The sequence below is a fragment of the Mus musculus genome, chromosome 14 (assembly GCF_000001635.26).
Source record: "Mus musculus strain C57BL/6J chromosome 14, GRCm38.p6 C57BL/6J".
Taxonomy (NCBI): Eukaryota; Metazoa; Chordata; class Mammalia; order Rodentia; family Muridae; genus Mus; species Mus musculus.
This window is the reverse complement of record NC_000080.6, coordinates 4,110,014-4,132,977: the sequence shown is the minus strand read 5'-3', so window position 1 is coordinate 4,132,977 and position 22,964 is coordinate 4,110,014. Positions and strand designations below refer to the sequence as shown.

Genomic DNA, 22,964 nt, shown 5'->3' with positions numbered 1-22,964 from the left:
AAATAAAAAAGACATTTGTTAGGATTTTATAGGATGATACCTAATTACAATCTTCATTGTTTTTGAATGATGTTTTTTGGCAGACACAGGTGAATCATAAAGTAATAAAATGAACATTGAAGGACCCCCACAGAAACCACTTGCAATTACCAGTGATTGTATATTTGAAGGAACGCAGAAGCATACACTGCTGTGTTTTCTGACAGCTTTTTATTCCCTTAGACTATGCTTTGATTTAATGAGAGCTATTACAGAAATACTGATGTATTTGCCATTAATGCGTTCAACACCATCATCCACAGGATTTTCACAGTAGCTAAATATTTGACAGCAACGATGCAGCATGGGTAAGTTTTCCATCATTAAGTTCCTATCCAGACAGTTGGACAAACTCTCCATACTGAATGTATGAAGGACTTTGTAGTTAAGTCCGGCTCAGAAGAAACTATGGAGCCCAAGTCCCATGAAGAGTGCAGAGATCCATCTGGGTCTGATATCTGTGGGCTTTCATGATCACACCTGAAATAACAAGGCTCTTAGAGTGAAGAGTTGGAGATCACTGTGTTAGTCATAAGAATAAATGCAATGTACTCAATTGTAACTGAAAGCTGACAGTCAATATGTACTGTGTATAACCTTATCAAAATATCAAATTAATTAAAAGAACAATAAATAACCAATAAATAACAAAACTTTGAATGAAAACAAGAAAAAACAAATAACTAAACTAATCAAAACTCAAACCAAAATCAAACCACAAAAATTGTGCAAAGCAAAATTCTTAGTCTGCTCATTTTGTAGCACAGGCTTACAGCCTGTGGGTGTCCTTGGCAACTTAGTAGAAAAGTAGTTCCTGGAGGTAACAAACTTTGCAGGAGAAATTTAAGCAACATTCTCCTTTTGGAGTGTGGGTCTGAAGGATATGGCCTCCCAAGTCAAAGCAGAACACATGTTGTAGACTTGGATCCAAGGTTTTACAATTTTGTTGACTGATCTCCATGTAATTATTGATGATGACCCATCAGGAAAAGATAAATTTGCACTCAGATTCTTCCTGGATGCCCAGCAGCTCTTGATGTGTCTCAGCATTTCTCTGAGTCCCTTTAAATGTCCCTTTAAACTCTTCCTGGGCCAGAGGCTAGATGAAATTAAGGCCTGTTCATACCAAAGAAACAAAATAAAAGAGGAGCATACAGCCCATTACAGCCATGGTTATTAGGGATGAGAGGCAACAGTGGTGTATTTCCTGTGCACATTCAGTGCTCTTCCTCCAGCACTTCTCTTTGAGGGAGATCATGTCGTGGTCTGTGCCATGTTCTGCTTTCTGCTGGACTATATCACACTTAGGGAAGAAAGAAACAAAGGCCAGTTAAGCATTTGTAAATTGAGCTGTCTCTCCCAGAACAGCTCTATTCAGCTGGACAAACCAACATGTCCTATCAGCTAAGATCATAACGTGCATCCCAAGTGCCATAGAGCACCTGAGCTTGGAATTCTTTCTCACCTATTAAAAACTGCTAGAATTTCATGTGTTTAGCAAATTATATTTTATATCTTGGATATCCTAGGTTTGGGGCTAATATCCACTTATCAGTGAGTACATATTGTGTGAGTTTCTTTGTGAATGTGTTACCTCACTCAGGATGATGCCCTCCAGGTCCATCCATTTGGCTAGGAATTTCATAAATTTATTCATTTTAATAGCTGAGTAGTACTCCATTGTGTAGATGTGCCACATTTTCTGTATCCATTCCTCTGTTGAGGGGCATCTAGGTTCTTTCCAGCTTCTGGCTATTATAAATAAGGCTGCTATGAACATAGTGGAGCATGTGTCCTAAACACATGAAACTGAAGAAGAATGAATACTGAAGTGTGAACACTATGCCCCTCCTTAGATTTGGGAACAAAACACCCATGGAAGGAGTTACAGAGACAAAGTTTGGAGCTGAGATGAAAGGATGGACCATGTAGAGACTGCCATATCCAGGGATCCACCCCATAATCAGCATCCAAACGCTGACACCATTGCATACACTAGCAAGATTTTATTGAAAGGACCCAGATGTAGCTGTCTCTTGTGAGACTATGCCGGGGCCTAGCAAACACAGAAGTGGATGCTCACAGTCAGCTAATGGATGGATCATAGGGCTCCCAATGGAGGAGCTAGAGAAAGTAGCCAAGGAGCTAAAGGGATCTGCAGCCCTATAGGTGGAACAACATTATGAACTAACCAGTACCCCGGAGCTCTTGACTCTAGCTGCATATATATCAAAAGATGGCCTAGTTGGCCATCACTGGAAAGAGAGGCCCATTGGACTTGCAAACTTTATATACCCCAGTACAGGGGAACACCAGGGCCAAAAAGGGGGAGTAGGTGGGCAGGGGAGTGGGGGTGGGTGGATATGGGGGACTTTTGGTATAGCATTGGAAATGTAAATGAGCTAAATATCTAATAAAAAATGGAAAAAAAAACTGCTAGAAACTGAACTGTCAACTACACATTATACTGGAGTTCTAAAAAACACCACATTTCCCCAGTTGTGCGGGTACATTATATTGAGTAATAACATTGTAGCAATGTTTGAATGTGAGTTCAAGAGAGATGTGTGCTACCTAGAAACCATGTGGATTCCTTATGGGGTGGGAGCATGCCCTGAACTGAAGTGAAGGCTATGATTATTTCTCCAGTCAGGAACCTCACAGGGTTCCTCTTGTCAATCTTCTATCTGCAAATAACCAGAGACACCATACAACACAATACCCATGGGTAATTCATGGTTCCTAGAATCTGCAAGAGTGTGCTAAATAAAAATATTCCCAAGGCTGGGCAATGAACCTTAAAAGTGATGGTCATGAAGAAACAGAACAACACCCCTGTACATCTATGACTATTGCAGGGCACACTCTCAAACACACATAATATTTGTGTTTATGCAATACAAGCATATTGTTTTGCAGTGACCTTTTTAGTTTCGTGGTTAATACAAATATAAAAATCTCCCAGGATACTTTGCAGGAATAAAAAAACAAATCTTGAATGGGAAAGGTACTTAGTGGGCATAGCATATAGGCAGCGCAGTCAGTGATATGCTTTCCACTCATAAACCGGTCTGGGAATCAGGGTTCTTGTCCTATTATCCAATCTGGCTCAGCAAGTTCCCAAGGCTGTGTAGAATAGGTTTGTTTCCCAGCCTAGGCTCACATGTTGGTGGTGGACCAGGCTCTTGTTCTTGTTCCCTGTTTCAGACTTGTCCTAAAGTAAACAATTTCTTCCAATAGGATCTCCCTTTTCCATCACCTAACTGACTTGGTGTCCAAAGGCATGAGCCCAAAGTAATAGGAACTGTCTACAACCAGGATCCAAAAGAAACGTTTTCTCCCCAGAATGTGACTGTGTCAGGGCTATTTTGAGTAGGATAAGGCTGACTAGTTGAAGGACAAAAGCTTGCATGGATTATCTCACACTGAGTTCATGGAAGGGCTGCACCACACAGGGCCTTTTCATCCTTCAGCAGATGGACATCAGGATAGCTTCTCCTTCAGTGATGCTCTGAGGACCACTATAACCCTGAGCACCCTAGACTCTGTGGATAACTCCTCCTTGTTCTGGAAGCACTGGGTCAAAGTGGACTTCTTTTCCACTTTCTGAACATGGCTTCTAACAGACATAACCAGTTTTATACTACCAGAACTGTCTGAAGGTCCTCATTTCTCTCAGCCCCCACTGAGGCTGATTGAGACACAGGTCGGAAAAACCATGCATACACAAAAAGAAACACACAGACACACAGTCACAGACACACACACAAGCACACGCAGACTTATTCACATAAAATCATAACTGAGCAGAAAACAATGAGGTATCTGTTATGGTTCAGGACCAAGATAATTCAGACTATGCAGAGGTAATGTTTCAAGGGAGACCCAAGGACTCTGCGATTATTTTAGAGGAAGAAAAAGCACGAGAGAAGCAGGGTCATAGTGGCACACTCCTTTAATCCCAGCACTTGGGAGGCAGAGGCAGGCAGATTTCTGAGTTTGAGGCCAGCCGGGTATACAGAGTGAGTTCCAGGACAGCCAGTGCTGCACAGAGAATCCCTGTCTGGGGGGAGGGGGGGAGAGAAACATCTAACAATGGTCCAATTTGGGGGCATATATTAAGAAATTTTTTCATGAAGCCTCAGAAATCACACACCAAACCTGAGCCTGTGTGAAGCCTTTCTATCATCTCTGGTCATCCAGCCAACTCCAGACTCTAAGGCCCAGGAATGACCACTCCAACAGCACTCAAAGAAAATTGAACTGACAAGCTGCTACTCAGGCTCTCTCAGTGTGAACCAAGATATATGAAGCCTGAAGAGACCATTTTGAGATAGAGCAGAAAAGGGGGGAATAGAAAAGCCGCCAAAAGACAGTAATGAAATCCACTTATTTGTCAATTAAACTAGGCTGTCATCCCTGCAAACTATTTCCTACCTAGAATCTCACAAGTTCCCTGTAAAGCAAATGAGCTACAGGCCTTTACTTCTTCCCTCAAAGCTCTTGCTATTCTCAAGAAGGGCTCCAACACAGCACCCTTCAAACTTAAGGCATATAGTGTTGTGATGTCTAATCAACCTATCTCCCTTAGTGATTATAGCAGAGCAGGAACATTTGCATTCCAAATATGCAGTTTCTTGAACCAGGCTACCTCCACAGAGAGCCCTGTAGATGATAACATAAACAAACACTTGGAGGAAACATAGGTGAGTGCCTGGAGAAGTTGGTGGACTATTACATTTGATTGTCTATGTTTATGTTTAGACATGAGGGCAATCTGCCTCTGATACACATCATCCTACCTGGTGTTCCTTGGCACTTGGGACACAGATGTTCTTGCTGGCCTCCTCAGAGAACCTCTTTTCTTCCCCACAGGACACTTGTGGCCAGCCTGCTCCACCAGCAGCCTTCTGTTCTCATTCAGTAATATCCTTACGTTTTCGTGGAGTTGAGTGCACTCACGGAGGAGGTGGTCCTCCTTAATGCTGATCCACAAAGAAAAATTGGTGATTCCCAGCCAGATTCCATTGGCTTGCCACTCCTACAAGTCCTATGATCCCTGCAAGGGCCCTGATTCCCAGACAGCCCCCAGAAGAGTCCACAGTTACATAGGAGCACCAAACAGAGGCAGGTCATATCAAGATACCAGCCATATTCCACAGGACTCAACAAACTTCTAAAAACCCTGACACCAAGAGTACACCATATATACATGACAGAAGAGGAAATGTTCCTCATGGTTGATTATAGGTCTGTGGTACCATAAAACCTTCAGCAGGGAGAGGGCTTAGCCCCTCTGAGAGAGGTGAGACGACCAAAGAGGTGTGCAATCTTTACATTTTTGTTGGGAATCCTAGATCTTTTAATCTGTGGTCAGAAACCCAGAGGTTCAGGGTTCCTGGATATTCCCAGCGTGGTGGAAAAGTTTTCTATGTAGAGGATCTTGAATTTGGAAGAATAAAGATTGGAGGGTCTTGGACACTCTTCACACTTAGGACACCTGTGTCCAAGAGGTACAAATCCAAGACCCTTGCCTCAGGGCAGGGTTCCTAAATAAAAAACAGATAGCATAGAACCAGAACCCTTGCTTTTGTTCAAAGTCCTAAAAGGACAGAAGCATTCCCTGCCTAGTTCTGGGGGTCTCATTTGTGTCACTGACTCACCTGTAGGAATAGTTATCTTCTATCAGTTCCTTGGAGTACTGTATGGAACCAATTATGGACTGGATCATTTTATTCATATCCAACATTGTCTTCTCATGTTGTGATTTAATGATGTTGAATTCAGTGTTCATCCTGTGGCATGGCCCAAGAAGCAAATAATATGCTGAATTAAGGAATCAATAATCATGTGCAAACAGGCTATATCATGTACTACCCAAGCCAACTGCATGCCACATCCTGGCTCATTCAAACTGGGTCCCCTAGGTGCTAATTAAACTTACTATCCTGGGCAGAGGACAGCAGAGCCAGGAGACCAAATGGAGCTAGCTGACCTTCAAGGGCTTCCCAGGCAAGCATGTAGGAATAGAGTACTTCTATGACAATTTTACACTACACTGTGCCACAGGCAAGGGTCCAGTAGATATCTGTAATGACTTTCCTCTTATTTTTAAGGCAGGGATTCTCATTCCTTGGTTCCTGTTGTTATGTGAATTCCCAGAGGACACAACTAGTATTTACAGGAGAAAGGCTTTATCACATCTCCTCCAGGAGATTCCTGTGTGACAACAAGGAAACACCAGGAGCAAACTTCCCTGGTGATCACTTTGGACCTCTATGGACTCAACACTAACAGGACCTGCAAACTGTGCATCACACAAATCCTCAGACCCCATCAAAGGTCCCAGAGCCCCAGTCCTGAACAAAACACACGCAACTATGTTCACACACACAAACACAATTAGAATGCCAAATAAATCCAGACAGGTGCCATCTCTCAGAATATAATGAACAATATCAGAGTAAAGCCTTGAAGCCTGCAGGCATTGCATTCACACACTGAGAGACAGTAAGTGTGAGCAGGACATTCTAGCTGTTCACAGCAACAATCAGAATGCAAAAACCCCAAGGTCAAGTACAAATGAAGATGATAATAAACACACAGCACCTTGTTTATCCAACAATTAAACACCTGTCAGGGCTACTTAATTGAATGATGGGAGATGACGCACTCCATTCATGGAAGGAAATTGGGGTAACAGATGGCACAATACAGTCAACAGGGTACTGGGCATAATTCCTACCTGTAGTTCAAATCCTCATACATGTAAAGGTTCAGGATTCCACACATTTCCTCCATGTCATTGCTGATCTTCCTCATATCCAATTTCAGTTCTTCTAGTTCATTTCTTTTTGATCTCTTCTTAGTCATTTTGGAATTTTGGGTTGAAGTATTTCTAGCAGACCCTGCAGATAGGTAAACACAAAAGAATTTGCATACTTGATGGCCCAGGGGCAGGGGAGACCATTCTGAGTCCCAAGAAGAAGATGGAGGGAGAGAAAAGATAAAGACAGTGAATTCCTAAAAGAGCAGAAAAGCTATCTTCCAGCTGGTTTGCTAAGCTATGTTCCTCTTCCTAACCACCATTGTCAGACATATGCCACACTCCCTGTTACAGGCCCGGTTGCCTTGAAATGTATAAGCTGCCTCAGACATAAAGATATGGGGAACATTGTCAGGTCATATCAGATGGGACGCAGGGAAATCCTGAAGTTCATAGTGCTTAGCACTATCAAGCACTAATTAATCGTGTGTCTTCAAATCCAAAGTGTCTGAGTCCTCACCACATGACATGACCAGGGGAGCATCCTTCTCTGTTCTTTTCATCAGAGACTCAAGTTACCTACAGTAATCTGGAAGATGAAGTGCTTCAACTCCCTTCCATGAAAGGACACACTGTTATTCTCATAGTGCCCACTCCTGACATTTTTTGCTACTCAAAATGAAATTAAATAGATCCCAGAAAAGTAGCTGCAGGTTTGTCAATTCCTGGCTCTGTCAAACTCATCATCAGAAATTCTTGACTCTTTGTCTGACATTGACAAAGTCCAAGGCTTCATCTTGTAAGACCTACTCCTGGAAGGCCCAGCTCAAGCCTACCTCTACCAGGAAGTTCCCCAACTCTGCCCAGGACTCACTGTGCCTTCTCCATAACCATTTCCTTCTTCCTTTTTCATGAGAAAGGATTCCCTCTTCCTTCTCTGTTGGTCTGGTCTCTCCTTCATCGCCATTCTCTTTCTGAAATAGCCTGAGCAGCCAGGAAAACATTCCTGCTGGTGAACCCAGAGCAAACAGAAGGGATGAACCACAGGCAGTTGCTGTCACCACAACACAGGTGACAACACAGAAGATTCTAGTTCTATCCTAGATACAAGAGATTCTCCAAGGAAGGCATTACTGATGATGTCACTAGCAACTGCCATGACCTACCTGTTAACTAGTTCTGCCCAGCTTGGTCCTTTTCTGGGGTGCCTCTCCTGGAGCCTCTCATGGACCCGTGGGATCCCCTTTGGCAACCTCTCCTTCCAAAGCTGGAGAATTCTACTGCTTCATTAGATGTCATGTGCTTTTGAGGGGGAACGTTGGTTAGGACTCTGACATGCTTAAGAGATTTTGTTGGCACCCAAAACTCTAGGGACTGTGGATGTAGTAGATGTTTCACAACAGCAAATATACCAGCTGTGTCAATTCATGTGACATACACTCCAATTTCCCAGGGTTTTCCTGTCTCACAGAGGCAAATATCTTTCTCCTATAGGTTTAATTGTACAAAACATGGACAATATTTTCTAACGGTGTATTCCTTGACAGAGGGCATTTTTTCATATATATATATATATATATATATATATATATATATATATATATATATATATATACATGAGTTTCACAAAATCTCTGGTTTACAACCCTATCTTTTACAAAGAAAACTCCCTACTCTTTTGAACATATGGAATCATCTACAGGGCAAATATAAATGGTTAACTTGCTGTCCCTTCTTCAAAACATTATCCTGCACATGCTCCCATTCTCAAATACAACCAGACAATTTAAGTGGGCAACAGAGAGTAGTGGTCATCCTGGACTGTACATTACTGCATTGTAGCCTCATAGCAATTACTTCTCCAATATCTGTCTTCCAGAATTGCTAAGTTGAGAAATGAGGGTGTTGCAGGTTGTAACGTCATACTGTACTCACAGCAAATATAATACTCAGAAGGTAGGGCTGGGAGTGCAATGACCTGAATTGAGATGAAACCTCAATTTTAATGTGTCTATAAGGTCAGGATGCTGTCCCTTTGGCATTATCATCTCTGGCTTTTGTGTTCTTATGCTGGCTTTGCTGAACCTGTGCCCCCTAACCTCACAGATTTAAGAGTGAAAAATCATGTATATCTTCTTTCAGAAAACATCTGAATTTCACTACCTTCTTGAGCCACACAATATCAATATGCAGAGCTCAAAAATCAGGGGGAGATAGGTGATGGCTTCAAAGATGAGGGCTTTTTCTTACAATTAGGGCGCATATTTTTTTCCAATGTGATTTTTCCTTTTCTCTTTCACTAAGGGTGGCTTGTGTGTTTGCTGGCCTAAAGGGTCCTGGTTCCAACAACATGGGGCTTACTCTATAGAGGCTCAATTTTACCAAGAAAAGGATTGTTGTAGAATCATGTCGTGACAGCAAGTAGTTCAACTACACTGTCTTAGGTCCAGCTGACCTGGTATAGGACTGACGACCTGAGCTATCTGAGGAAAGGAAGCAGCATGCAGTGTCACACAGCTCTCTCTGATGCAAACTGCTGGAATTGGAATAGGGATGTTTGTTTGTTTGTATGTTTGGTTGTTAATTATAAAAACAAAAAAAGTTAGCCACAGTTGGTACATGCCAGTAATCTCAGCACTCAAAAGGGTTTTAAACAATTGTTGTTGTTTGTATTCCTGTTGCTTTTATTGGTTTTGTTTTGAACTCTCCCAGCTATTTGCACTGGACCCAGAATATTAAGCCCATGCTCTGTACAGTCCTATCATTTATGTTAATCAGTGATTTTATTCTTAGCAACCACTCCTGAGATGATCTCATTACTCACTTTCAAATAAAGAAAACAGTCATACAGACATTAGTTAACTTGTATGGTCTCACGTAATCAACTCATCATGACTGTAGAGTGCCATTCCAATCTTTGAAATACCCAAGCTTCTATTTTTGAGATGTCAGGCATCTGTGGAAGACTCGCTATCTGGTATGGTAGGGGACCTGGAATGGCTGCCACCTGAAGGCCAAAACTGCCCCTCCAGTGCCTCTGAAGCCTGAGGCAGAGGTCAGCCAACAACACAGGAACCCTTGGCCACAGCCAGTTCAGGACTGTACTTTGGATGAGTCCTGAAACCTGGATTAACAGAGGTTTCCAGAGTTCTGGTAAAAGTGAGCACAAACACTTCGACTTGAGGAGAATAATGGATCTATGGGACAAACATCTTTCTTTTTTATTTATCTTTGCTATGTTCCTAGTTTATGTCAATACCAAAGGCACCCTACTTTACAACATCTATTCTCTCTGGGTGTTAAAGTTATTGCCTGTGTATACACACTAGAGTTACTAGAACAATACATTCTGTCCAATTTTTTTAAATAATTAAATATTTTTTATTGATATCTTTTTATTTATTCACTTTACACTCTGCTTTCTGCCCCCTGACACCTATATTCTTTCCCCAATATTGCTGGCTGCTTCTTTTCTGAGGGAATATGTGGCAGCTATCTCAGGTCATCCCTTCTTCTACCAAAGCTGAGTGACCCTGTCCTGGAGAAAGGTGCTGAGGGTGCTGGGAATGAATGACTTCTGCTTGGCTTTCTTCTTGTTCCACTTGGCTGTCTTTGAGCAGTTCTTGCAGAACTGTCCTTGAACTTGGTACTTCATCCTGATGGTCCGTAAGAAGCACTGGTTTTATTAATTATTCTTGAGATTATATTTCCATCAAACCGAATCCCATCAGTATACTAACAAAGACAAAGGAAATGAGATATGAGACATCTATTCCAGGAGTTTCCAATTGTTCTCAGACCAGCAGTAGAGAAGCCCACAAAGCTGGCAAAGGTAACTGAGGTCACACAGGGACCTGAGAGCATACTGCTGCTTTCCTAAAGAATGTTCTAGAGGATTATTATATCTAAACTCCCATAGATTCGTGTGCACTAGACACCAAAGGGCTCAACATACTTTGCTTTTGTCACTCAGCTTCTCCAAGTATTAGAAGTCCCCCAATTTAGAGGGATTTGAAGGTATAAATAAATCCCAGTGGCTAGAGGTACCTCAAAACAATGTGTAAGAACAGAGAACTGCTTGAGAATCAGAAAGACAAGAGCAAAGTCATAGCCCAATAAGAAAATCTGAGTAACAAGCCATCAAGTGAAAACTGAAAGTAGCAGGCCATGCACCAGTAAGGTTGGTCCTTGGCTCTCAGGTAGATCTATCTGAAAATTTCTGAGGAACTCCATTTTGATTTCCAGAGTTGCCATAGCACTTTGCAGTCCCACCAGAAATGGAAGAATGTTCCTCTTTCTTCAAATTCTCACCAACATATGCTTTCACATGAGTTTTTTTGATCTTAGCATTCTTCACTGGAAAGTATAACGCTGGACACCACCTCAGGGTCATTTTGATATTCATTTACCTGAAAAAAAAAGGACGTTGCACACTTCTTCAGTGCTTCTCAGCCATTCAAGATGAGTTGTTGTGAATGTTGTGTTTAGTTCTCTACCTCATTTTTAGATTGTGTTCTTAGCTCTTATGAAGGTTATCTACTTGAGTTCTTTATAACATAACAACAGAACCTGAGGAAATCCAAAACATCATCAGATCCTACTACAAAAGGCTATACTCAGGAAAACTGAAAACCTGTATGAAATAAACAACTTCCTAGACAGATACCAGATACCAAAGTTAAATCAGAATCAGATTAACGATGTAAACACTCTCATTTCCCTAAAGAAATAGAAGCAGTCATCAATAGTCTCCCAGCCCCAAAAAGTCCAGGACCTGACGGGTTTAGTGCAAAGTTCTAGCAGACCTTCGAAGAAGACCTGATTCCAACTCTCCTCAAACTATTCCACAAAATAGAAACAGAAGGCACTCTACCCAATTCTTTCTATGAAGCCACAATTACTCTGATACCTAAACCACACAAAGATCCAAGAAAGAAAGAGAACTTCAGACCAATTTCTCTTATGACCATGGATGCAAAAATACTTAATAAAATCCTCACAAACCGAATCCAAGAACACATCAAGACAATCATCCATCATGACCAAGTAGGCTGGATCCCAGGGATGCAGGGATGGTTTAATATACGCAAATCCATCAGCGTAATTCACAATATAAACCAAATCAAAGAAAAAAAACGCATGATTATCTCATTAGATGCTGAGAAAGCATTTGACAAAATCCAATACCCATTCATGATAAATGTCTTGGAAAGATCAGGAATTCAAGGCCCATACCTAAACATGACAAAAGCAATCTACAGAAAACCACCATCAAACTAAATGGAGAGAAGCTGGAAGCAATCTCACTAAAATCAGGAACTAGACAAGGATGCCCACTTTCTCCCTACCTATTCAATATAGTACTTGAAGTCCTAGCCAGAGCAATTCGACAACAAAGGAAGATCGAGGGGATACAAATTGGAAAGGAAGAAGTCAAACTATCACTATTTGCAGATGATATGATAGTATGTATAAGTGACCCTAATAATTCCACCAGAGAACTCCTAATCCTGATAAACAGCTTCAGTGCAGTAGCTGGATATAAAATTAACTCAAACAAATGAATGCCCTTTCTCTACACACAGGATAAACGGGCTGAGAAAGAAATTAGGGAAACAACACCATTCACAAGAGTCATAAACAATATAAAATACCTTGGCGTGACTCTAACTAAGGAAGTGAAAGATCTGTATGATAAGAACTTCAAGTCTGTGAAGAAAGAAATTGAAGAACACAGAAGATGGAAAGATCCCCCATGCTCGTGGGTTGGCAGGATTGATATAGTCAAAATGGCTATCCTGATGAAAGCAATCTACAGATTCAAACTTCCAACTCAATTCTTCACTGAGTTAGAAAATGCAATTTGCAAATTCATCTGGAATAATAAAAAAAAACCTAAGATAGCAAAAACTATTCCCAACAATAAAAGAACCTCTGGGGGAATCACCATGCCTGAACTCAAGCTGTAGTACAGAGCACTTGTGCTAAAAACTGCATGGTACTAGTACAGCGACAGACAGGTAGATCAATGGAAAAGAATTGAAGACCCAGTAATGAATCCATACACCTATGGTCACTTGATCTTTGACAAGGGAGCTAAAACCATCCAGTGGGAAAAAGACAGCATTTTCACCAAATGGTGCTGCCACAACTGGCAGTTATGTAGAAGAATGCAAATTGATCCATTCTTATCTCCTTAAACAAGACTCAAGTCTAAGTGGATCAAAGTACTCCACATAAAACCAGAGACACTGAAACTTATAGAGGAGAAAGTGGGGAAAAGCCTCAAAGATATGGGCACAAGGAAAAAGTTCCTGAATAGAACAGCAATGGCTTGTGCTGTAAGATCGAGAATCGACAAATGGGACCTCACAAAATTGCAAAGCAAAAGACACTGCCTCTGGTGCATTCTGGGGGTCCAGTTTCCTGAGGCTGCCTGTTTATATTCTTTCTGCCAGACATCAGGACTTCAGTCATTTTCCCTCTACCAATACCAGATCAGGTTTCCCTCTCCCCACACCAACTGCCCCCTACCATGTTAGGGAGGGAGGGAAGGACCTGGGAGGGAAAGTGATCCTGTTTGTTTAAAAATGACTTTCATTATGATGTGTTAGACTTAGGACTAGCTCTGGATGCTGTATGCTGGCTCTTATGGGACTCTGTTACAGAACACTCCTCTGAAGTGCTCTAGGCATCCCTGCAGCAGAGGCTCTGCCTGGGTTCATCCAGCTACCTCCTAAATCTTCTCTATCCAGAGAACACTATTCACTAGAAATAGGCAGAAACTGCAGAGACCCGGGTTCAAGGGTGGCAATCTCAGGTCTACAGGCAGTATTTCTCAATAAAAGTGTAGTTTCTTCCAACCATGGTTATGCACTCCTTTAAATCCCATCACTTAAAAGTTATAAACAGGAGGATCTCTGTGTGTTCAAAAACAGCAAGCTCATAACATATCAGAGAGTTTGGAATGGAGGAAGACACTCACTGAGTATCAAACATATTGTTTCCTGGACAGAAGGTCCTGAAGACTAGATCCATGTAAACTCTGATGTGTTCTCTTTCTGGCTGTGACCATCAGGTTGTCCATGAGCAGAAAGAAGCCCACAAAAGTCACTCCACAGGATCCTCCCAGGCTTTGTTCCTACTTCATCTGAGAGACAACCAAGCAAGACCAGATTTTTTTTTTATTGCTTGTTCTTCTTCTGCATGACCAGGTCCTTCTGCTCAGCAGTACTATAGCCTTTGCTCCAGACTATCCTGTTCCTGATAATTAGAGTATGTGTTCTTAGTGGAGGGGTATCAAAAAGCATGCACACACTGGAATAAAAATGCAAGTGTTTACAAAGGATACCAGTGGTTGATGATCAGCCAGGCAAGCAAAGCAGCCAGCTTCTGGGCGAAAGAGCAAACAGTATTTCAAGACAGAGGCTGAAAATGAAACCCAATGAGATCTTCTAGAAAATGAAGAAAATGCATGAAAAAGTGCATGAAAAAAAATACCACATGCCTATACTATACAAAAAAGAAAATATACACACACACAAAAACACACATATCCGCAGCCTATCCACCACACACAGAGTATGTAAATGAGAGCAAAATACCAAAAAAAAAAAGCACCTCGTGCTGCAAGAACACATTCGTTTAGTTATAGCATACCAGCAATTTGAGCGGTATCTTACACTATGCTAAACAAAAGGTGGAAGATACAATTGCTATGGTGAGCATGCTTTGCTTGGCCAGACTATGCTGAAGTGGTTGCATAAAATTTCCTCTTGCAATCTTAAATCTCTGACACCATGTCCCTAGCTTGTCAGAATCCCTACCCACATCCATAGTCATCCAGTCAACAGGAGAATGCAATCTACAGAAAAGGAGAATACTCCAGCCTCATTGACAAAACACATGGCTAACACTCTGCTAGTCAGAGTTCAGTCAGTGTGAGTCTGTCCTGGGCAGATTAAAAAGATTGTCTTGAAATGTAGACAGCAAAGATGAGAAATGCCACATGTCACCCCAAAAAAGATGACATCAAGAACTGCTCATTTGGCATTTGCAAAGGGATTCCCCCCACCCTTGCAAGCTGCTTCTCACATGTGAATTATATGACTGATGCCAAGCAAATAAGCCACAAGCCCTGACTTCACTCACTTAAAGCTCTGTGCACTGAACCCTGTAGGCGTGTGGTGTATTATTGAACTGTACTCATCTTTGGGCTGAAGTATTAAGCAGAGGAGGATTTGCTTGCTGATAATCCACTTTCTCACAAGAAGCTCATTCCCCAGAAATATTTGTGCTTGGACATAGACCTGAACAATTGGCTGTCATGAGGTATGTACTTAGATTGCTGTGTGGATGAGTAAGATGATGGATGAAAGCACAGGTAGGTGGATGAGCTCGTCTAGAAGTTACAAGGGCAGATGGAGCTAACCATTAGCCTGACAAAGCTGCCTGTCTCTACCTGTTGTTCCTGACTCTGGAAGTCACTGGCCTCTTCCTATTGGTCCTTATGGAGCCCCTTTAAGTCCCACAAGTACTGCAGCACCAGTGCCTCATCTTCCAGCACTTTCTTATTCCTGTGCCTCCTCAGCATGTCTACCTTCTTCTTCAGCTGATTCAGTTCCATCAGAAGGTGGCTCTGCAGGTTTCTGCAAACACCCAATGCATACAAAGCCCCTGCTATCCTTTTCCTATTAACTTATAAGAAACACCATCAACCCCACCAGACCCTGGTTCTCAGGAAGACCTAGATAAGAACTCAGGACATCTAGGTGAGCTGCACTCAGAAAGCAAAAATTAGAGAACAGCAAATTCCAGAAACACTCATGCTACTTCCAAAAGTCCCAACACTAAGAGGGATCCATGTTTCCTAAAAAGAAGAAGTGGACTACAGTTGTCCCTATCTGTCCAGCCTAATGGAGAAACATCATGAAGGAATGGGCAAAGGCACTATGAATTGGAAAGAAGAAACAAGGGGAATACTTGCTATATATGGGTCTGCTGGTAACTAGCTCTCTACAGATCCTGACTCAGCCCCGGGGGTCAAGAAGACCTCACATGATACAAATAGTTCTTCTGTCAAGACCAGGGTTTCTCAACTTACCAAATGCTGTGGATGCTTTAATGCAGTGACCTCCCAAACTTAAGATTATTTTCATTGCTACTTGGGTACTATAATTTTTGTACTGTTATAAGCCATAATAGAAGTGTCTGAGATAAAGGATTGTCTGATACACAACCTCTGTGAAAGGGTCCTTTGACCTTTTTTTTTACCCCAAAAAGTGTTTCAACCCACAGGTTTACAACAGAAAAATCTAAAGGCTCCTGTGTGCAGGATCAAAAGCAGAGATGGCAATTCTACAGCTCATGTGCTCCCAAGCAAGACAGACAGTTACCTATAGCAGCCTTTCTCTTTGCCAGGAATTCAAATGTCTCTGAGGCCTCAGTGTACACATTCTGTAAGCTCTGCAGGTCCAACATTACCTGCTTAGTCTCCACTTTCAATTTTTCTTAGTAAGGATTTGATCTGTGGTTGGGCCTGGCCCCAAGAGCAAAGAGTCCCAAGAACACAGGCTTCAAGTGTCACCTGAATCCAGGATGGATTCTGAACTATCCAAGCTCACAGTATGTTACCTTCTACCTCCTATGTACTAGGATCATCTAAGCTTATTAATCTTGCTATCTTGTCCAAAGGTCTCCAGAGGCTGGGTGTCCAGGTGGTTAGAGTTCTGGTTGTTTGAGCTCCCGCATAGGCCTGGAGGGACAGACGAGGTCTCTAAACTCTCAGTAGTTTATGGCACAGGTGTGGGTATACAGAAACTATGAGGACATTTCTCCTTTTTTTTTTCTTTCAGAACAAGGACTCTTGATCTTTGGCCTAGTCCTATGAATTTGGCCAAACTATATAATGCACATTTCAGGGAGAATTACCCAGAATGAGGAGGTCATGGTGAATTCACCACAGAACTCAAATATTTCATCAAGATGAACACATAATGCAAGTGCATTGTTGCTTGAAGTATGGTTTCCAGTCCTAAGCATTGGCATTGTCAGCAGACTGTAAGGCAGGCAATTCCTCAGGTCCTAGCACATACCCTTATGACCAGAATATAGAGAGAGTCACACACACACACACACATGCATGCACACAGAATCAGGGTGTATTTGCAGGGAGAATGAGAAAGTACAATTGAAATAGAATCCAGAGGAAATGCAGAGGACATTCTGTTTATAAGGCCCAAAATCTGAGAAGAGTATTAATGAGCCCAAGACCTTCCATCATGTATCAGGATGGACCAAATGGGACCAAGCTTTCCTGGTGATATAGCAAGCTTCAGCAAGCAACACCTGCCAGACAATTACAAAGCTTTGCAAACAAACAAACAACGAACTCAAGCAAGCAAACAATCAATCAAAACCTCACAGCAACTAATATCTCACTCAAACGGTCACATGTCAGTGCCTCTATCAATACATGCTGAGACATCACATCCTCTTCAATCCCTCAGTTGTAGGCTTTCATTTTCATATAAAAAAAATAGAATACCCTATGCCCGCAGCTCACTCCTGCTCTGACTTCAAGTTCAGCCTGTGAGAATGTTTAGCGAGAAAAGGTTGGGCACAGTGACACCCTGGAGTTACAGTCTCCCAGTACCATAAAATTTAATAAGAATAAATTGTAGGCCATACCATAGACCCAAGAAATTGACCATGATGTTTGACAGAATGAAAAATACCTCTTGTGCAAAGCTTTCTCACTGATGAAGATCAGGTGATCTTGTAGCTCATTTTTCCCACTGGTCATCGGCTGACTGATTAGACTTTCCACTTTCCTCACCCATCTTCTGAACAGGAGTGTTGGGGATGATGGTGGTACACCAGCAGCCCCTATGGGTAGATGAACACAAGTGAATATGCATACTGTCAAGGAACAGAGCATTGACAGAACACTGAGTCCTATACAGACATCTTACAAAACAGGAATCCATGTGACCCAGTCATTCCTCTTTCGCTTCACTTTGCACATGCATCATGTGACCAAGGACAGGATCCTCAGGCTTATTCATAGCTGCGTATGATTTAATTAGGCAGTACTGTCCATAAGCTTGTGGTATAGAAACCATCAGAAAATTATCATAGCCCACAAGCACCAAGATGGTGTGGAGATGCCCATATCTCCTGTCAGGTCACTCTAGAAACAAGACTATGGATGGAAAAACAGTGCAAGAGCACAACGAGTTCCCAGACTCACCAAGTCAGCTGCGTGAGAGCCCAGTGTGCCCAGAGTTGGCAAGAAAGCACCAGTCTCTACTCTGGCTCACTATTTTGACAGTCCAGTGGCTAGACTAGAGAACAAACTGATACCCACACCTGCTACCTATGTGGGCAACTTTTAGGGAACACTGTTCAGAGACGTTCTTCTGTGACATCTGAGAAATGAAAGGTCTTCCCTGGGAAGCCAATTTCTTTCCTTCTTAGGAGAGCTGGACAGACAGTTCACCTAATGGAGTCCCTGGGGTAAAGGACAGTGATGCCCAGCCCTGAGGTGCTGACATCTCACTCACAGTCCTCTGCCTGCTGCTGCTTTCACTTTTGTCCCGTTCAAACCCATTTCCTCTGTAAGAGCAGAAGCCTGAAACTCCCAGGACAACAGCTTTGGCCTTAAAACTTCATTGATCTGGGACAAACTAATGTCCTGTAATCATTGACAAATTCAGGATCCATGACAAGCAGGGAAGGCCAGAAGCTTCCCAGAGAGACTAACTACTGAGTCCCAATTCCTGAAGACCCAGAAACAGACTGTGGTCTCCTTCAGGAATTTTCCCATCTTCTAACCAATACTTATGGTGGCACATTTTCAAGGACCATTTATTTCTTGATGCTTTGGTCTGAGGGTCAAGGGTCATCTTTCTTCCTCTCACTTGTGTCCATTCTTTCTCCTAAGTAGCATCCTTCCTCTAGCCAACATATCTATGGATGATTAGGAAAGGCAGTGCATAAAGTGGTCCAAGTGCAGTTGGTGTTGCCACAACACAGGTGACATCTCAAACCATGCCAGGCCTCTCCAGGATACAAAAGAATGTCTAGGGAAGGAACTGCTGATGTCATGGGGAGCTGACACTGCAACCATGCTAACTAGCTCTCCTCACAATTCATGCTGCACTTTCCAGGAGCCACTCCTAACACTGAAGGGAATCCTTTCAGTACCTCCTCCTTCCAAAGACCTCCATTAGATTGGTTGGAAACTCATTACTAATTCCCCCATGGGGAACTGATTGTTTATTTTCAAAAATTTCCCCAGGAATGTTTCATTTCTTTCTCAAAATTCCCCTATTCATCTAAATGTGAAATAAAATACTCCTGAAAATTCAGATTAGGATGAATATGGATGCAGAAGGAACACCTGCCTCAAGTACTGATGCTTGGAAGCACACCCAGGAAGAGCCTGCAGGGCCTTGAACTCACAGATATCTACTTGTCTCTGAGTACTCCCAAGTGCTGAAATTAAAGGCAGGCAGAACCAGGCCAGGCATTCCCATCACCTCCTTTCTCTCCCCTACTTCAACTTGTGTCCCAACATTTTCTTTGGTCCCTACCTCTAATAGAAAGCAGGGCAGAAGGTACTTGGATTCTAGCTAATGGCTCTTTTACTGTCATTCTCTTATGAAGCCTGGACCACATGTGTGCTGTTAGTCAATGTGATCACATATAGCTTCAAACATTAAAATATACCCTTTGTTACAAGATCCAATCTTCTTGAAACTCAAACTGTGTTCACTGAAAAATACATCATAGATGGGAGAGAGGGGAAGAGAGAGAGAGAGAGAGAGAGAGCAAATTCTTGCATACATGTTGCCACATGCCATGATAACACAGTAATCCCATTTAGTCAAGTTTGTATGGTAAAATATTAAATTCCCTATATTTAAATTTTAAGAAAGTTTTTTGAAAAACCAACTCAGAACTGGAATCCCAGTGAAAACAGGTTTGCTTTCTTTGTTGTTCTTTCATTTTGTTTTAAGAGAGTATGGATTTATTTTGTCTCAGAGTATAAATATATCTTGGTGGGAAAGGCATGGAGCTGGGTCTCTAGTTGTGGTTGCCAGAGCATGTACCAGCTGCTTGTTCTGTGCCACCTACTAGGAAGCAATGGGGGGAGGGGACACACACAAAGCTTGAAAATGAGAGTCTCTGAGCACACAGAGTTGGGGCTTCAAAAAGCTGTGATTCTACTGCTTAGATCTGATATCTCTCTCTCTCTGTGTCTCTCTCTCTTACTCTCTCGCTCTCGCTCCCCCCTCTCTCTCTGTGTGTCGGTGTGTCTGTGTGTGTCTGTGTGTGTGTGTGTTAGACAGACAGACAGACAGTGTGGCTTCTTAAAATTATATATAGACTAGCAATTAATGTTCTAAGTATAGCATGCCGCATGACGGTCATATCGATTCATTCTGAAGGAAACCAGAACTCACTTCATTCAGATTCTTGAGATCCCTGAATCAAAGTTAAAGACTCTGATTTTGGGGAATTTGATGATGCCTTGTACTCTGCTGAAGCAAGAGCAGGGCATGCAGTTTCAGGCCTGCCTGGCCTACCGGGTAAATCCCACAGCAGCCTGTCCTACAGTGTGATGCTCTGTCCCAAACATAAACAACACAGATTCAGATGGACCCAGTGTTCCTTCAAAACATATTTAGATTAAATCGTCAACCCCATTGCACCCCATGCCAGAAAATTTAACATTTAAAGCTGTTTCCTCTACTACATTCTTGCTTTCTCTTGAATACACTCCTCTTTTAGTCATTCAGGTAACACAACTTTCTTATGTAGTTATATAAAGCATTTGAAAAATCCTTAAATATTGTAGTCATTACACAAAGTTCTGAATAAAATCCCTCGTGAGAACTTTTTATGACACATACTTGGATAGATGTCAACCTTCAGCTATAAAGTAAGGTTCTTGTGGACAACGCTTGTCTGAGAGTTAACAGCTTGCCCAACAATCTCAGAACACGACAGGTGTTGGATAAGAATATGTGCTGAACTAATAAAATGCCTTAGCCACTTACATACGCCAAGTTTTGAAGAGTTCAACATTTAGCCACTGCTCCTGCTCCATCTCACATCTCTGTGAAGGTTTTAGCTTTAAACGTTCATGTTGCGAGACGAGTACTGAAGATTTTCTAGGAGAATAAGAAAGCACTCTGTTTCTTAGCACTTTGGAGAAGAAAGCCGGAGGTTCTCTAATTTCCTAACTGCGGTGAAGTCCTAGCATTCAGCACCCAAAAAGCACCACACATAACTTGGAGCTTCCCGCTGTACGTGGTGGAAGCTGATAGGATTTTATATAGTAAAGTTCAAAACAGGTCGCTGGATTTCATTCCCAATGATCTAAAATGTCAAGACTGAATTGTATGTTTAACCAAGAACACCTTACTTCCTAATAATGATCGCAATAGAACACGAGCAGATGGGCTACCTAACGTGCAAACTCACAAAAACAAACGCAGTGGCAGATGGATCAAAGTCGAAGGACACTCGTGAAAGGTCAGGAAGCAGGAGGCAGTGAATTGTACCCTGGCAAAATGGCTGGAAGTCTAAGGGTAGGAAAAGGAGAAGCAAGCCTGGCCCCTGACCTACAAGCTCTCAACAGGCAGAGGGCGCACCTGAGCACACTCAGGAAGTCCCTGGGAAAACCTCATCAGAACAGCACCTCAGCATGGATGAAGCCAGAAATTTTGGACCAGGCTTTTGAGACAGTTCACAATGTCAATCAAAAATGAGTAAGAAATACATAGATAGGGTATGCAGAGCCAAAATTCATTGCCCACTCAAGATTACAAGGGTCTACGCAGGGCGGGGATTCCTGCGAGGAATCCCTGAAGGGATGGATGGATAACAGAAGGTTCAGTTTGAGGTGCAAGAAATAAGTTAATGGATTTTAAGGAATAAATCCAAAGACCCCGACTCTCATCTTCTCACACGCAACACTCTGAGCCCCTAAAGTGACTCAATCTGTGCGTGGCGTGTGCTGTGAGATCCAGGCGAAAGCGAAGTTATCTGGGGCTGGATCCCTGGCCAGGTCCTTGACCCTCGGAACAGTTCAGGGCAGCCAAGGCCACCGGAGTCAGAGGCGTGGCTCTGGGCTTCTGGCAGCCGCGGGCCTTCCCAGGCGGCGGTCCTCGGGAACCTGCGTGTCCAGGTGTCCAGGTGACTGCCAGCGCGCGGTCAAGAGGTGAGCCCCGTCCCCTCCCCATGCCATCCGCTGACCGCGCAACCCAGCCCCCTCCACTTCCCTGGCCTCCATGCCACTCTAGGGAATAAAGTGCAAAGCTGAGAAAAGGATGAAGCACGGAAATGGTCCTCTCAGGACCCAGAGGCCGACAGGACAAAGGCGCTTCAGGCGGCGAGCAAGGAGGAGCCAGGGCGCGGGAGGAAGCGCTGTCCCGGCTGGGAAGCAGCTGGGGACCTCATCCCGGACCGCTTCCTGCACGGAACCTGGGCCGGGATAGGGAGGCGGGGAGCAAGGACAAGCGGAAGGGGTGGGCGCTGGCGCGGTACCCACCGGTTCCTCCCAGGCTGGGCTCTGGGCTCCAAGCACACGGTGCACATGCTGCGGCTCCATCGTGCCGGCCTGCGCCTGGTGACCGACGGAGCGCAGGGACATGGAGTTCTCTGGCTTCCGACGTGCTCGCCCCCCGCCCCCCCCGCGCCGGTCCCTTCCTCCGCCACCCGCTCTGAAGCGCATGAGTGCAGCTCCAGGGCGCGGTGGAGAGCGCTGGGCTCCTCAAGCCTTTGCCGCCTCCCATGGCCCCAGAATCCGCCACCACACCTGTCTCCTGTCTCTGCCTTCGACCCCCTCCCCTTTTCTCCCGCCGTCCGCCCCTTCCCCAGCGACCCCTCCAGGCCGGCGGCCCAGGATGCATGTGACCCCCCCTGCCAGGCCATATATGGCGCGGAAAGGAAAGCAGCCACCGGGCGGTCACAGGCACCTGGCAGTGGTGCAGCTAAAAGAGGAAGCTTCACCAAGGACCCAGGCTCAACAGGAGCATCAGGGATGTCAGGGGCAAGTAGCTCAGGAGGTGTGAGCAGGACCTGGCCCCTTTCCTTCAGGCATTCCTTGCCTCGGGTGCCTGTAGCTCCAGGTGGTCGCCTCCTGAGC

The 22,964-nt window shown here is 43.4% G+C and overlaps 2 protein-coding genes across 7 annotated transcripts in view; one reads left to right on the top strand and one right to left on the bottom strand.

The window, feature by feature from the left end:
- Nucleotides 1–22,964, top strand: part of Gm32966 (predicted gene, 32966) — a 172,925-nt gene that overhangs the window by 30,238 nt on the left and 119,723 nt on the right. The window lies entirely within an intron of this gene.
- On the bottom strand, nucleotides 1,257–22,626 carry Gm8108 (predicted gene 8108). 4 transcript variants are annotated; one of them, XM_030248128.1, is made up of 9 exons: nucleotides 20,872–20,964; nucleotides 17,542–17,692; nucleotides 13,791–13,955; nucleotides 11,117–11,214; nucleotides 7,680–7,811; nucleotides 6,785–6,947; nucleotides 5,703–5,834; nucleotides 4,842–5,024; nucleotides 1,257–1,332 (listed from the first exon to the last, which is right to left on the bottom strand). In XM_030248128.1, the coding sequence occupies exons 4-9, from the start codon at nucleotides 11,208–11,210 to the stop codon at nucleotides 1,257–1,259; spliced, it is 780 nt and encodes a 259-aa protein (XP_030103988.1). In that variant the 5' UTR covers nucleotides 11,211–11,214; nucleotides 13,791–13,955; nucleotides 17,542–17,692; nucleotides 20,872–20,964. The 4 variants fall into 4 exon arrangements, with proteins under 4 accessions (XP_030103988.1, XP_030103992.1, XP_030103991.1 ...); XM_030248132.1 differs by lacking the exons at nucleotides 1,257–1,332; nucleotides 4,842–5,024; nucleotides 5,703–5,834; ... (3 more) ...; nucleotides 13,791–13,955; nucleotides 20,872–20,964 and adding exons at nucleotides 8,068–8,107; nucleotides 22,368–22,626; XM_030248131.1 differs by lacking the exons at nucleotides 1,257–1,332; nucleotides 4,842–5,024; nucleotides 5,703–5,834; ... (3 more) ...; nucleotides 13,791–13,955; nucleotides 20,872–20,964 and adding exons at nucleotides 10,426–10,540; nucleotides 22,368–22,626.

What these genes read in the sequence shown, in the direction of transcription:
- Gm8108 (XM_030248128.1), bottom strand. Translation starts at nt 11,210, where the DNA reads ATGAATATCAAAATGACCCTGAGGTGGTGTCCAGCGTTATACTTTCCA. An exon ending in TCATGTGAAAGCATATGTTG is followed by an intron (nt 7,812 to 11,116) that starts GTGAGAATTTGA and finishes GTTCACCAGCAG; the next exon opens with GAATGTTTTCCTGGCTGCTC. An exon ending in GAAGATAACTATTCCTACAG is followed by an intron (nt 5,025 to 5,702) that starts GTGAGTCAGTGA and finishes TTTGTGGATCAG; the next exon opens with CATTAAGGAGGACCACCTCC.